At 43.6% G+C, this 14,065-nt stretch overlaps 1 protein-coding gene across 5 annotated transcripts in view; it reads right to left on the bottom strand.

The window, feature by feature from the left end:
* Positions 1–14,065, bottom strand: part of LRSAM1 (leucine rich repeat and sterile alpha motif containing 1) — a 33,127-nt gene that overhangs the window by 10,738 nt on the left and 8,324 nt on the right. For all 5 annotated transcript variants that reach the window (XM_072632495.1, XM_072632498.1, XM_072632499.1 and 2 more), the window contains exons 6-17: positions 13,898–13,966; positions 10,436–10,520; positions 8,470–8,591; positions 7,610–7,700; positions 6,882–7,012; positions 6,597–6,626; positions 5,396–5,518; positions 3,402–3,541; positions 2,703–2,747; positions 2,027–2,097; positions 995–1,094; positions 135–222 (exon numbers count right to left, since the gene is read on the bottom strand). In XM_072632495.1, coding sequence (XP_072488596.1) covers positions 135–222; positions 995–1,094; positions 2,027–2,097; positions 2,703–2,747; positions 3,402–3,541; positions 5,396–5,518; positions 6,597–6,626; positions 6,882–7,012; positions 7,610–7,700; positions 8,470–8,591; positions 10,436–10,520; positions 13,898–13,966 — 1,095 coding nt within the window. The remainder of the gene's footprint in view (positions 1–134; positions 223–994; positions 1,095–2,026; positions 2,098–2,702; positions 2,748–3,401; positions 3,542–5,395; positions 5,519–6,596; positions 6,627–6,881; positions 7,013–7,609; positions 7,701–8,469; positions 8,592–10,435; positions 10,521–13,897; positions 13,967–14,065) is intronic.

Here is a 14,065-nt window from a genome sequence, read left to right as displayed (position 1 = left end):
CTTCCTAACATGGACCAGCTGGAAGCCCAGGTTTCTGGCACCTTAGCTTTCATCAGAGCTCTGGATTCCAGACTCATTTTCGGCCTAGCTTTCAAGCTGCAGGTGACAGTTGTCTGCTTAGCAACCCAACCCACCTCCTGCAAAATCTGGCTGATGGCTTTGTTTTGGTCCATCTGCTGCCAAGCCAGGATCTGCTGGAACCTCTCATCCATTTGGGCCATACTGCAAGAGAGACAGGTGAATGAGCCTGGCTCCAATCCAAATCCAAACAGAAAGGAGAGAAATGAAAAAATAGCCTATGTAAGTCAGAGAAATTGCAATTGTGTTGCTTCTAGCAGAGGAGTTAAAAGTTAGGTTTCTGTTTTCCTCTAAATGCTGGTCATACTGTTCAGTCTGCTCTCTAGGACCTGGTTCTACCCATCTGTCTGCCTTGACTGATTTGACTGGCCGTGTCCCAAGACTCTGAAATGCTACTCACAACTAGGAAGAACACAACCTGACCTGTGCCTTGGGTACTCCCACTCCAAGTTTTGTCTGTAGCTTCCAAAGGACTTTCCAGAATTAATACATATCATGGTCATGCATACAACCCACCAGTGTAGGCTGGACAGACAAACTGCGTGCCTTTTCACAAGTAAAGAAACAGACACTGAGAGAGGGATTATAAGACTTTGAGTAGGAAGAAATGTTCAAAATGATCTAATCCAACCCTCATTTTTGGAAGTGAGGAAACTGAGGCCCAAAGATGGGCTAACACTGTTACTAACTAGCAGGACAGGAATCTAGACCCAAGTCATCTGAGCCCAAGACCAGTGCTCCTCTCACTACATCTCAGCCTCCTTCCAGGAAACAACTTGCTCAAGATCACACAGCGAGTTTATAGCAAAAGAGGGAAGAGAGACATTTCAATCAATAGCCGTGGGATGCTACCAAACTCCTCTGCCCTGCACGGCCCAATCCCTCTTTAACAGGCCTAGGTTCCTTCGGACCTTACCTGGAACAGGCTTGCTTGACCAGGTTTTGCTTTTGAGATTCATAGGTCATTTGAATGAATCTGTTCTTGCAGCTCTCTGTCAACATCCGCTGCATGGCAGCTGGGTAAAACATCAAAGACCTGTCACAATCTTTCAGGATGAATTGGGGATACAGGAATCCTAACCTTGTCAGCTAATGATTCAGTAGCTCCCAAAGACCTACCCTGTTACATAATTCACATAATGTTGGTGTGGATAATCCCAAGATAGAGATGTAACCATTACATTAATAAATACAGTATTTAGAGAAGCCAGGCTAATTGTTTTTCAAAAATTGCTTGGTCTCCAAAATTCTAATTAGCCTGGAAAAGTGTATACTCATTAACCAGTCCCTAAGTCATTCCAACCTCCTTTCAGACCCCACATTTAAGCTTCTCTGGACCAACCCTTACTGGCTACCTCAGACAGTAGGAAGGAACTATCCCAGTAGGAACACCAAAGGGTGTATTCTAAAGAGTCACTGCCCTCAGAAAACCTAAACATGAAATAGCTCCAATGACACAACATAGAGCAAGAATTCGAGAAGCAGATGCTCCAATAAAGTAATATTTTTAAAAGGATTATATTAATGTCTTCTCCACTGCATTGCTTACAAATTTGAAAATATCAGCTAAGTATGATATTCTGCCCTGGCCAAACAAAACTATGCTAGATGCTGGATTCTAAACTGAAAAATTAGTATTTTAGATCATAAGTAGTTGCCTCATTTGCTAGATTAATTTCTAATGCACAATTTGTATATTATTTCAATTAACCATGTTTCTGACATTGGTAGGCTTTCTTCCATTACCCTGAATAATAGAGAGTAGGTTATATCTCCCCAGGAGATGACAGAAAGAGGAAACTGATCAGCCTCAGAACACAAGAGTATAAACCACAGCCATAGATTTGCTAAGTAAATCTGTGCCAGTTGCCCAACGTAGGTCTTTCTATTCCCCATGTAACCAGAGGTTGCATCGATGCAGGACTCAGCCCCTGACTCTAAGACTTACAGGCAATCTCTCTTTGGCGTAGATTCTCAGTCTCCTCCTGGGTTATAGCCATTAGTTGCTCCATCTTTATCCTGGAAAGTTTTTATTCATTAAAAAAAATGTATAACATTAAATCTAGTTATATCAGATGAAGACACTCATTGGACATCCTAATTAAGCACCTATGTCCCCAAAGCTCCATCAGGAATTAATTGAATTCCCTTAAGGAGTGAGAGGTGTTGAGGAGTCAATTTTCAAAAATCTCACAGTAGGAAAAATGCATTAACTCATGGACAGAAAAGAGATCCTGTCAATTAATTATAACTACTAATGATGGAGAGGGCCAGATGTTGATGTGAATTGGTTGTAGCAGTCAAAATGTCAGTGGATGGTCCTTGATGGTATTTTGGGAAGCCAGGTGACCTTAGGAAATAAATTTCTAGTGAGTATTTTAAAGTAATCTGAGGCTAGTAATTAATTTATAATCCAATCATTTTCCAGGGGAAATGGATTTTCAGTAATGGATAAAATGAAGTAGACAGCCATCCCCAATATTTTTGGGAATTTTTTGGTAAGAGGCTTTGATGTAATTCTCACAGTTCATAGGAAGTAAAAAAGAAAGGAAGGGGTACCTAGGGAAAAAGAGCAGCTTGCCCTACGCTAGCTCCAACAAACTTTTGATAAGCTAAACACTTACCTCTCATTTTCTAGTGACTTCAAGATTTCAGAATTTTTCCTTTGTCTGTGGAGAGGATCAAAAGGTTCTTCAGAGTCAGATCACTTTATTATTGCAAGAACCTGCTCCTGTATCCCTGATATACCTGAGGAATTAAGACACCTGGCACCAGGACAGGGCACTTCATCAATAAAGACTTGTTGCCTGAGAGGGCAAGGCAAAGCTAGATTTCAGCACAATGGTGAAAGAGAAATTAGTCTTCTGAGGTCTCTCCTCCTCGGGAGCTATGCTCTTGTTTTGTCTCAGAGGTCCACTGTCTTCATACTAACCCAGACCCACGATAGCTCCCCTCCCTTATAAGAATAAAAATAAAACCTGCTATCAGATAGCTGTCACTTTGGAAAGGCCTCAATGAACAAATCACCCTAAAATGATACTGATGATGTGCAACTCTTCCAGGGCAACTGCATTTTAAAGGGCTGATGCCTTCCCCCAAAGAATGAATCTTGAATGGCAGAATCTTAGGCATCCATAATTCCTGATGGGGGATATTTTTTGACAGGGGGCCTTCCCAGTGCCCCTCAAATCAAACTATGGAGATAGCTGCCTATATATAATGTTGGCTTGGATGCTAAGACTTTTCTATGTGAGCAGCAGGCTGCCCACTGGAGGCCAGGCACGTATTGGGGAAGGATGATTCTGTGGACCCAGGAGGCTTACTTCTGATTATCTTCCAGGAGCCTCTGAATCCGGCTTGAAATGCTCTGCTCTGTTTGTTTCAGTTGTTCTTGTAGACGCTGACGCTCTCCATCCAGGTAGCGTTGATGCTCACACAGGCCCTTTTCCAACCGAAACTGCTCCTGTGGCAGAAAGCAGAGCACTTGAGGCAGGAAAGCTTACAAATCTAAGGAGCTGGAGCTCCCATTCCTCACTAAGCTGGGATGCAGATTATGGTCAAGGCTGAGAAAAGGCCAGAAATGAGGTACAGAAAAATGTCCCTGTGTTCACAAATCCCAAACAATGGCAGGGAAAAAGAGTTAGGAATCTACCTGCGGTCCACCAGAGATTCATAGGATCTTAGTAGGAACTGGGATCAGAAGGGATCTTAGATGATTTGGTTTAACTCCTGTTTTTTTAATTTAAATTTTTCAAGTTTAATCAATGTCTTTTATTTTTTACACCAGTCATTTCTCAAAATGCTGCCACCTGACTGAACGCTCTTTTGTACCAAAGAAAATAGTTTGGCAGAACTGACAGATAAAACAGGTGGCGTGATGAAAGAGCGTAGGCTCTGTGACCTAATGTCATTGCTTGTCCTGGACCGTGACATCAGCAAATGAAATGGATTTAAGTGAGGCCAGGAGGTGCACAGTCACCAGCCTCACTTTTGCCTCCAGGGTTATCTAGGTCCAGATACAGATCAGGGCGACTAGAGATAAGTCACAGTTTGACTGAGGCAACGCCCATTCAGCAAAAAGGCTAGGTAAGAAAGGAGACTGAGATGGTCTCTTTCACCATCACACAATACAATAAATTATTGTTTAACAAATAATTGTTAAATTATGAGTCAAACAATAAACAAACAAATAAATAAATCTGAAAGGGAAATCCCTCAAGGTTTCTGGTCAAAATAGAAACAATGAGCCAATCAGGGCACAAACAATGACCAGGTAGGGCTTGGCCTGGGACCTATTGTTGGCTAAACAATGAGAGCCAGAGTGATTTGGATTATTGTGAGACCTTGGAAAAAAAATGATTCATCTTTCAGAGCCTCAGTTTCCTTCTCTGTCAAATGAGAGGATGCAACTGGATGACCATTAAAATCCCTTCCAGCATTACGACTAAGATCCAAATGACCCCATCTGGCAGCCACAAGGCACTCCCTTAATCCCTCAGGAGGAGAGAAGTGTGTGTCATCCAGTCTTCTCACCCTTCTCACATACATTATCAAGATTGGTCACTGAAATTAATCTAGGTTTGACTGCTCCCTCCCACACACATTTTGTATGATGAGGAAACTGAGTCCCTAAAAAAGTGAAATGACTTGCCCAAAGTCACCCCAGGTCACACAGTAGAGTCCTCCCACTCCAAGTCCAGCACTCAGGGCATTCTATACCTTCATCCCAAATCAAGATCACTCTGAGTTAGGCAGGCAATTCATGTGATGTCATGGAAGGTAATGAAATTTGGAATATCCTAAACATAAACTTATGTTTGGTAAAGAGATCAGGAAGTCTAACCAAGTCTAATTAGTGCTACAGTGGAATGATTTAAAAACTCAGATGTTAGCCAGAGATATGGGCAATCTCTGAATGATGTGACTAGTGACTGCCAGCCAAACCATGACAGAATCTGCCCCGTCCCTCCCTCCTCACTAAATAAAGCATGTAACTGGAGATGTAGTCTCAAATGCTGGTCTTGGGGAAAGTCTCAGGAAATAAAGGCACCAGGGCAGTACTCACATGCCACAAAAAGCTAGCTTATCTCTCAGTCATCTGGAACTCATATGCTAGGGTAAAAGTAGACCGCAGAGGGGAAGGAGAGTCTGATCTCCAAGGGTCTCAATCATCTGAGAACAATGGCCTCCATATAGTTCCCAACTCTGGGTCCTACCTCACTATGCCAAAAATGCATTGGGAGACCCAACACAGTCTGGCCAGTCCCATGCTAACAGCAACTACTGGTTGCTCCTCATGGGCCTAGCAAGGACATACCTCTTTGACGGTCTGCAATATCTCATCCTTCTGACTGTTGCTTTGCTGGAGAAGTTGGGCATGCTCCCGCTGCCCAATTTCTAGGCGACGTTCAAATTCTAACTTCTCCAGCATCTTCTGTTCCTGAGAGAACAGGGATCCAAAGGGTCACAGCAAGAAAATGGAATGAGCTGCTCCCAGATCTTGCTCTCTTCTTAATCGAGACCAGAGGGCTAAAGAAGATCAAACCCCAAACCTGAATATCTCTTGAAAACATGCAACTTTTCACAGTGAAGAAACCCCTAAAGGTGGCAGTGCACCTAAGTGGGTGACAGACACAGATGCCAAAGCAGAGTATACAGACTGACAAGGATTTCTGAGGCAGTGAACCAGAACGGTTAATGTTCCACCCTGTGAAAATCAAGCTAAAATATAACACATCACTTGTCCTAGTTCTTTCATACCCAAAAAAAGGTCAGTGACAAAGTCAAGGCTACAGGGAGAAAAACAATACCTACACTTTTACAGCCCAACTTCTTAAGAATCACTAAGAGAGATAAAAAGTCTGTAGGGGATAGAGAAATATTTGGTTTGGGTAGTGCATTAGCTTCTCAGTTGAAATGGCCAGTTTGTTTTAGCAGAGGGCCAGGTTAAAGCTAGTCTGCAACAGGAAACCTTTTCTGCCCTGCCTGATAAAAGGAATTTATCAGTTCTTCAAGAAAGAGACCCCCTTCTCTTGTCAGTGTCCATGTGCTGAGTGGAGCCACTACAGCTCAGTTCTTCCAGGAAACAAAACAATTAAAATAAAGCTAATATTTATGTAGTTTTAAACTTTGCGGAGCATTCAGCATACATTCTATCAATTGAATGCTACTATTAGGCTCATTTTGCAGATTAGAAAAGGGAGACTCAGGAGAGTTAAGTGACTGTCCACAGTGCCATAGCTAGTAAATTCCAGAGATGGGGAATTGAAAGCAGGTCCAAGATCAGCGCTCCCATCAACTCTGGTGCCAACCACCAAGATAGCACAAAGGAACAGTCATGCCAGTTATTCTCAGAAACAGTTCTGTTATGATTATGATTATTAAAAGGAAAATTGTAGTTGAATTCTCTTCTCAGAGAGAATGAAACATTGGGTTTTTCTAACATGTCCACCTCAAACCCTCCTGTTTTTGCAGGCTTCCATTTTTCAAAGGTTTAGGACTTCTCCATGTTTACTCACCTTTCTCTTCTCATAATCTAAAAATTTATTCTGAAAAACAAAAAAAATAAGAGCAGTTGAGAGAAAGAGGAGTTGGCCCAAGGACCCCAGCAGACCCATCTAATGCTATTTTACAGCAGTCTTCAAAGTACTGAGGATTCACTTGTAGGAATAAAGTCATGACAGGACAAGGAAGTATTGGGGCTTCGTCTATGCACCCATTTGGTACCAGAAGCCAAAGGTCACGAGCCCCTGAGTCTTTATGTCTCAAGGGGAATGTCTCTGAGGCAGCCTGTTGATCCTCACCTGCCACTCAGTCTCCTCCTTTACATAGCTGCAAATTAGTCCATCAGTGCCATCCACCGAAGTCTCTCCTCCATCTCTTTCCAACACTGGGAGCAAGAACTGGGAGGGTGGGTAGTACTCAAGCCCAGATTCTGCAAAAGAGCAGGGCCAAGCCTATCCAAATGACAACCAAAAACAAAGGACCCGGGCCAGAACAGAGCCCCCAGATGGCTTTGAAGCTAAATATCTTCTCCCACCACTTTCTACTCTCCAAGATGGATTCATTTTCTAATCAGAAGAACCTTCTCTCAGACAAATGCAAGCTTTCCCATGAGAATAAGCACCTGTATACAAAGAACACAGAAGGAGGCAGGGCCCTGATTTTCCCAGATAGAGAGGAATAACAATGTGGATAACAGAAGCAGGTAAAGCCCAAACCTCCAAAAACTCTTTACAGTATTTAGCTCTGGAATAGGCAGTGGGTGGGTATCTGTCTGGCAGGAAGGAGACCAGGCTCCAGGAGCAAGCTGGAAAGGATCCCAGGTCCTGGAGTGGAGAGCATGATAACTTGGCCCAGGAACTCATGACTTTGCAGAAAGACTGTGGGATCTGGCTCATCAATGCAATGAAGTCAACCTCAGGGGCTCAAAGAACACTCTGGACATATCTGTCTTCCTATCTAATACCTCTACTCATGTTTGAGAGCTTCATATAGTAATAAAAACAACACCAGAAATCCTAGATTTTACCTTTGCAGAGAAACTGCTGAATGGCCTCCGTACCCATACTACACACAGCCTCAGGTGGATAGACCATGGACGCAGCATCGAGGCTCACAGTCTGCAAAACATCAAGGGTGGAAGCGAGCCTCCAACATACCTGATATCACCCCTTCTTCCAATATCTGTCAGCCTGAAGCTAGCTCCCTAGAACTTTAAAAAAAACAAAAACAAAGAAACCTTGCTCTACCAATGAAGAACATCACCCAGTTTTTAATTCTTGGGACTGTCTTGTCATTTCATATCACATTCCTCTATTCAATAAACACTAAAAGGCTCCTGTTAATGCTATAATCAAAGATAAGCTCATCTGTCTGGCCCTTAAAGTCCCTGCCAAAGCCCTCACTTACTTTTTGCTAGCCTTATTCCCCTTTAAGCATTCTAAGGCCCAAACAAACTGGCCTTCCAGCTGTTCCTCACAAGCAAAACTCTCTCACTTCCATGCATTTGCCTGGAATGCACTCCTTCCTCACTTCTGTTTCTTAGACCTTCAAAGCTCAACTCAAAAGCAACTTCCTACATGAGGCCTTTCCCAACGTCCCCCACCCCACCAGCTGACAGAGCCTCCCCCTCCAAATTACTTTGTGTTTATATGTGTACATGTTACCTCCCCTAAAGGAGAGATTACATTAACATTACAAGAGATTGTAAACTCCTCCAGGACAGGGGCTGTTTTGTCGCTGTATCCTTGAGGTCTAACACAGCGCCTGGTACTTAGTAGATGCTTAATAAATATTTGTTTCTTATTTTCCTAAAAGAGAGAGCTGTCCACTTTGCCAATGGGTAAAACAAAAGGAGTGCAAGCTATGATGAACATGGCTCTGATTTACCTCCAGGGTCCGGACATGAGCCAGCATCGGGGGCAATCTCTGTATCAGATTTTCACTGATGTCAAGAGTGCGCAAGCTATGAAGTTCCCCCAAGGTGTCAGGCAGATCCTTCAGTTTGTTATCTACGGAAAAATCCCAAGCACACAGCTCAGTGCTCAATCTAATGACTGAGTGATTTTTAACTTGCCTGAGTAAAACTCCTGGGTCAGACAGATCTCAGGGGGGCTCAGTGGGGTCTTCTGTCACTTATTCCAACACACTCAATACATTGAGCATGATCCACTCTCTCTAAAAGATTTTGACAGCCCTAAGTGGAGACACTAAAGCGCTACATGGAGAAGCAACCTGCTTAAGATCAAGTGATCTGAAAAAGTGAATAGCTGAGTCCCCCAGGCCTGATTTCCAACTCCATCTACTACTTATATCAAAATGCGTTGAATATGAGAAGCCATTAAAACCCTATATGGGAAATATGGAAATGATCAATTGGGGAAAACAATCTTTGTATCAAATATCTCTGATAAGGGTTTCCTATCCATGAAATATAGAAAATTAACAGAATATATATAATACTGAAAGCCATTCCCCAACAGAGAAGGGGCCAAAAGAAACCAACAAACATTTTTCAAAAGATGAATTGCAAAGTATTAATAACCATATGAAAGAAGGATCAAAATCACTAATAATATGAGAAATGCAGATCAAAACAACCCTGGCATTTTACCTCATATCCAGCAATTAGGCAAAGTAGATAAAAGATAGAAATTGTGTTAGAGGAGTTGTGTAAAGATAAGGCATGTACTGATGATAGAGCTGAGAACTGGTATAACGACTCTGGGAAGCAATTTGGAATTATGCAAATAAAGCGACTACAATGCTTCTACCCTTTGACCCAGAGATTCCACTGAGAGGCACATGCACCAGAGATCATTGATAAAAAGAAAGCTCCAAATGCACCAAAATATGAACAGCAGTACTTTTCATGGTAGCAAGGAACTGGAAACAAAACAGATGCCCACGCAATGGAGAATGGCTAATGGTACCAAATGTAATGGCATGTTGCTACTGTGCCATAAGAAACAACGACTAACAAATACAGAGAAACACAGGAAGACTTAACTGAATTGATGCAAAGTGAAGTAAATGGAGGCAAGAAAACAGTATACACCATGGCTACAGCAACGTACATAGAAAGAGCAACCACAAATCAACCAAAACAGAATGTGCTGAAAACAATAAATAGCAAGTTTGGCTCCAAAGAAGGGAGATGGGAAGGAACGTCCCCTGGCTTCTCTGCAGAGGCAAGAGACCCACAAGCGTAGAAGACATGGAGCATCGGAGGCGGGGTTTGTTTTGGTTTTTATATATTCACTTGGTCTATTTTTTTCTCTCCTCCTTCATTTAAGAAAGATTATTTGTTACAAGAGATAGCTCTCTGGGAAGAGCATGAGGTGGAGATGGGAAGAAATCTGGGCAATGGAAAAACGAGATATCAATTTTGAAGTGTATCTTATAAGAATAAAATATATTCTTTAGGATATTTGTGGTTAACCTTATCTCAAATCACTCTTGGGCTCATTCATGACCACAGCTCTTCCTTACAGAATCCTTTCACTCTTTCCATTTTGACATCTGCTCAAAACACACTGTTCTATTGTTCAGTCATTTCAGTCGTGTCTGACCCTTTGCGACCCCATTTGAGGTTTTCATGGTAAAGATATGGGACTGCTTTGTCATTTTCTTCTCCAGTGGATCCATTTTGTCAGGCAGAGGTAAAGTGAATTCCCCAGGGTCACACAGCTAGGAAATGTCTGAGGCTAGATTTGAACTCAGGTCTTCCTGACTCCAGGCCCAAGTGCTCTGCTCACTGATAGACCAGTTGTACATGTTATCAGACAGCTCAGGTCTAACTGTTCTTTACTCAGATGAAGAAATCAATACTGAGAAGTCTATCTTGCTCTCATACCTTTCACATTGAGAGTCTGGAGCTGGGCCAGGTCCCCAATGGACTGTGGAAGACATTTCAATTGATTTTTTTCAATATTCAAGACCTAAGATGGAGAGAAAAGAGAAGAAGAAGAAACTACAAGTTGTCTATACCACAGCCTCCCCAGAGGAACAACAGACCTTCCATTGGAGGGGTCCTGGGAGCCCCACACATACTACTGAGAGGACATGCTTAAAATTCATCCCCCAATTTCTCAGTGATGGACTGAACAATTATTCCAGTCCTTCACCACACACTAAGGACTTCTCCTTGCCCATTTCATTAGGCATTAGTACCTTCGAAGAAGGCAAGGGAAAACAAAGAGATTCAAACCAGTCTGCTCTGCCACTTCTTGGTGACTGCCACCTGTGTTGCCTTCTCGTGGTTCACATGGGTCACCACCCTGGGGCAGGCCCTCATCACATCTCACTGGATCATGGGTAGCTTTCCTGCAGTAGATCATCCTGCCTTCTCTGATCCATCCCCACACTGCTACAACCTGGTATTTCTAAATCAAAGTTCTAATCATGTTACTCCTCTGCACCAGAAACCTCAGGGTCTCTCCACTGCCTCCAGCATGAAACACAAACTCTTTGTTTGGTGTTCAAAGTCCTTCACATTCTGGCTCCAAGCCCTCTTTTCTGAGGATGCTCACGTTAGCTCCCTTCACGCTTGTTTGCTCATGTGCCTGTCCTCTCTCCTTCTCTGTCTCTCTATACCCACACACTCACTCACACTCAGACGTACTCTCCTTCCTTCTCTCTCTCTGTTCTAGTCAAATTGACCTATATCCTGTTCCTCGTATAAATTCCCTATCTCACCTCCATGCCTGTGCCCAGGAATGCCTAGAATGCCATCCCTCCTCCCTCTGCCTCCCAGGGTTCCCTCCTACAAAAGGTCTGTCTCCATTCCATCTACTGTTGGGTTCTCATCTCATGGAAAATACTTTGCATCTCTTTTATAAATCATTTGTATTTACTTATCTGGGTACTTGCTGTTTCTCCCCAGGACAGGGCAGGGAAAGTTTTGTTTTTCTTTGTCTATCCCCAGTGCCAAGGACAGCACCAGGCACTCACTAGGTGATTAACAAATGCTTTTTGAACTGAACTGAACTCTCCTAAAGAGGATTCAGTGATTAATCCCAAGGAACTGAGCACTAGGCCATCTTGGGGCTTAGTCAAACACATGTCACCAGAACCTTGACCTCTGTAGTAGGGGCATGAGAGCTAATTCAAAAGCACCACAATGGCCTGAATCACCCCGTCCTGGTACCACAAGCCACCTAGCCCTCAGCTCCAGAGAAGCCAGAAGAGCCAGAAGGACAAAAGAAAGTCTACCCATGGCCTGGAAACAGAGATCCTGCTGAGCCTCTGCTGCAGCTAGAAAACCCACAGTCTACTATGAGGTACCTTTCAAGGTGATCAGGAGAAACACTTTACTAAACCTTATTGTATCGAACAATGTGCTTTCCCAAACTGTTCTATTTCTGTCCAGAGTGCCGCCATCCTAATAGTCCCCTGGTTCACAAGCTTGATGTCCCTGATTCTTCCCCTCTCCTGGATACTTCCATATCCAGTGATCACAGTCTGGTATTTCTACTTCCACTATGTCTCTCATACTCCCACATTTCTGCCTTGTCTTCCCTCTCATGGCCTCCACCCTAGCTTGGGCCCTCATCACCTCCTACCTGCACTATCCCCACAGCCTCCTATTTGGTCTTCCTGACTCCAGTCTCTGCCCACTCCGGTCCATCCTCCACACAGATGCCTTCTGATTTTCCTTAAACAGAGGTCTGACCTTCAGTCAGTAAATTCTGGTGGCTCCCCATCATCTGCAGCATCAAACACAGACTCCTTTGTTTGGAATTTAAAATCCTTCACGATCTGGTGCCAGTCTCTGTTCCCAATCTGCACACTAGAGTCAGTCAAGTGGTCTCCTTACTCTTCCTCACACAGGACCTTCCATCTCCATCTCTGTGCCTCTGTCTCATGCACAGAACACACTCCCTCCTCACTTCTGCCTCTTAGAATCCCTCACTCCCTTTAAGCCAACTCAAGCACCACCTTCTACCTGAGGCTTTTCATGATTCCACCGGCTGCTAACACAGACCGTAGAGCAAAGGTATCAAAATCCCAGGCTGCAAACTCCCTAGTGAAGTCCAGATTAAAATGTAATTGAGAAATTACAAGTTGTGGACCTACCACAACTTGTCCCCCATAGTAATCCAACACATATGATTATCTTAATTTTACAGAGAGCAACTGATTTATCATGAGAGGTAGCAGGGTCTAGTGGACACAGAGCCAACATTCAGAGTCGATGAGCCTGGGATTCAAGTCCTACCAACTGGACACATAGCGGCTGCGTGATTCAGGGCAAGACACTTAACCACTTGATTCCTAAGACTAAAGAGTACAAAGTAAACATCAATCTATTGGTGGAGGAAGTTTTCTTATCAGTATTCCCTATGCCAATGAAACCACAGATCTGGTATTTAAAACCAACCAACAAACTATTTATTCAGGTCCTTGAGGTTTGCAAAATACTTTTATCACAAGAACCCCACGTGGGAAGTAATGTACAAATTGTTATTTTCATTTTATAGGTAGAGAAACAAAGACTTAGAGCCATTAAGAAAGTTCTGCACAATCTCCTAGCTGGTTTATCAGGGCTGATCTGAATCCAGACTTTTTGACGCCAAGTCACATACTACAATATAACCTTCCAACCTTATTTTCCAATATTCTTCTCATACACTCTATGCTCTAGTGACATTTTGTTGTTCAGTTGTGACCCCATCTAAGGTGTTCTTGGCAGAGATGCTGGAGTGGTTTCCCATTCCTTTTCCAGCTCATCTTACAGATGAGGTGCAGAGGCAAACCACGTGAAATGACTTGCCCAGGGTCACACAGTTAGTAAGTGCCTAGGGCTGGATTTGAACTCATGAAATTGAGTCTTCCTGACACCAGGCCCAGCACTCTATCCACTGTACCACCTAGCTGTCTGGATTCCCCAGACATACTCTGTGTTCTCTCTCCTCTGAATCTCTGGTCATGCCATTCTGCTATTCTCTCTGAGTACAATGCCCTTCCCCACCCACTCCACCTAAGTCTAACATCTCATTCAAGACCACTCCTCCAGTAACCTTCCCTGATCCCTGGAAGTAGCCTCTGCTGCCTCTAAATTCCCACAGCACTCCAAACCTCTCCAATTCTGCTGCCATGATCTGTCTTTGCTGAGAGGCAATAAGACACCTCCTAACCAAAGCACAGAGACCAGGACTGTGGCCAAGAGGAAGGGGCCGGCCCCTGGGGCCTTTCTGATACTACAATGACAAAGCGCTGAATTAAAGGAGTGCAGTGCCCTTCCTTCACCTACTGGCCAAAGCCCAACAGCCCATTCGTCAGTCCCAGGGACCACAGTTCCGAGTGTGGATCATACCTGAAGAGCTGTCAGCTGTCCAAGAGCATCGGGAAGAGCCGTTAGCTGGTTATCATGGAGGTCCAAGACCTGCCAAAGGAAGACAGATCCTTCACATACCACTGGCCAAAGAGCTGAAAGGGCTTCCATAGACTAGAATGATCCCCGGAACCTCTTGTAAAGGTCAGG

Source organism: Notamacropus eugenii, chromosome 1, assembly GCF_028372415.1.
Source record: "Notamacropus eugenii isolate mMacEug1 chromosome 1, mMacEug1.pri_v2, whole genome shotgun sequence".
Taxonomy (NCBI): domain Eukaryota; kingdom Metazoa; phylum Chordata; class Mammalia; order Diprotodontia; family Macropodidae; genus Notamacropus; species Notamacropus eugenii.
This window is presented reverse-complemented; position numbering and strand designations above follow the sequence as displayed.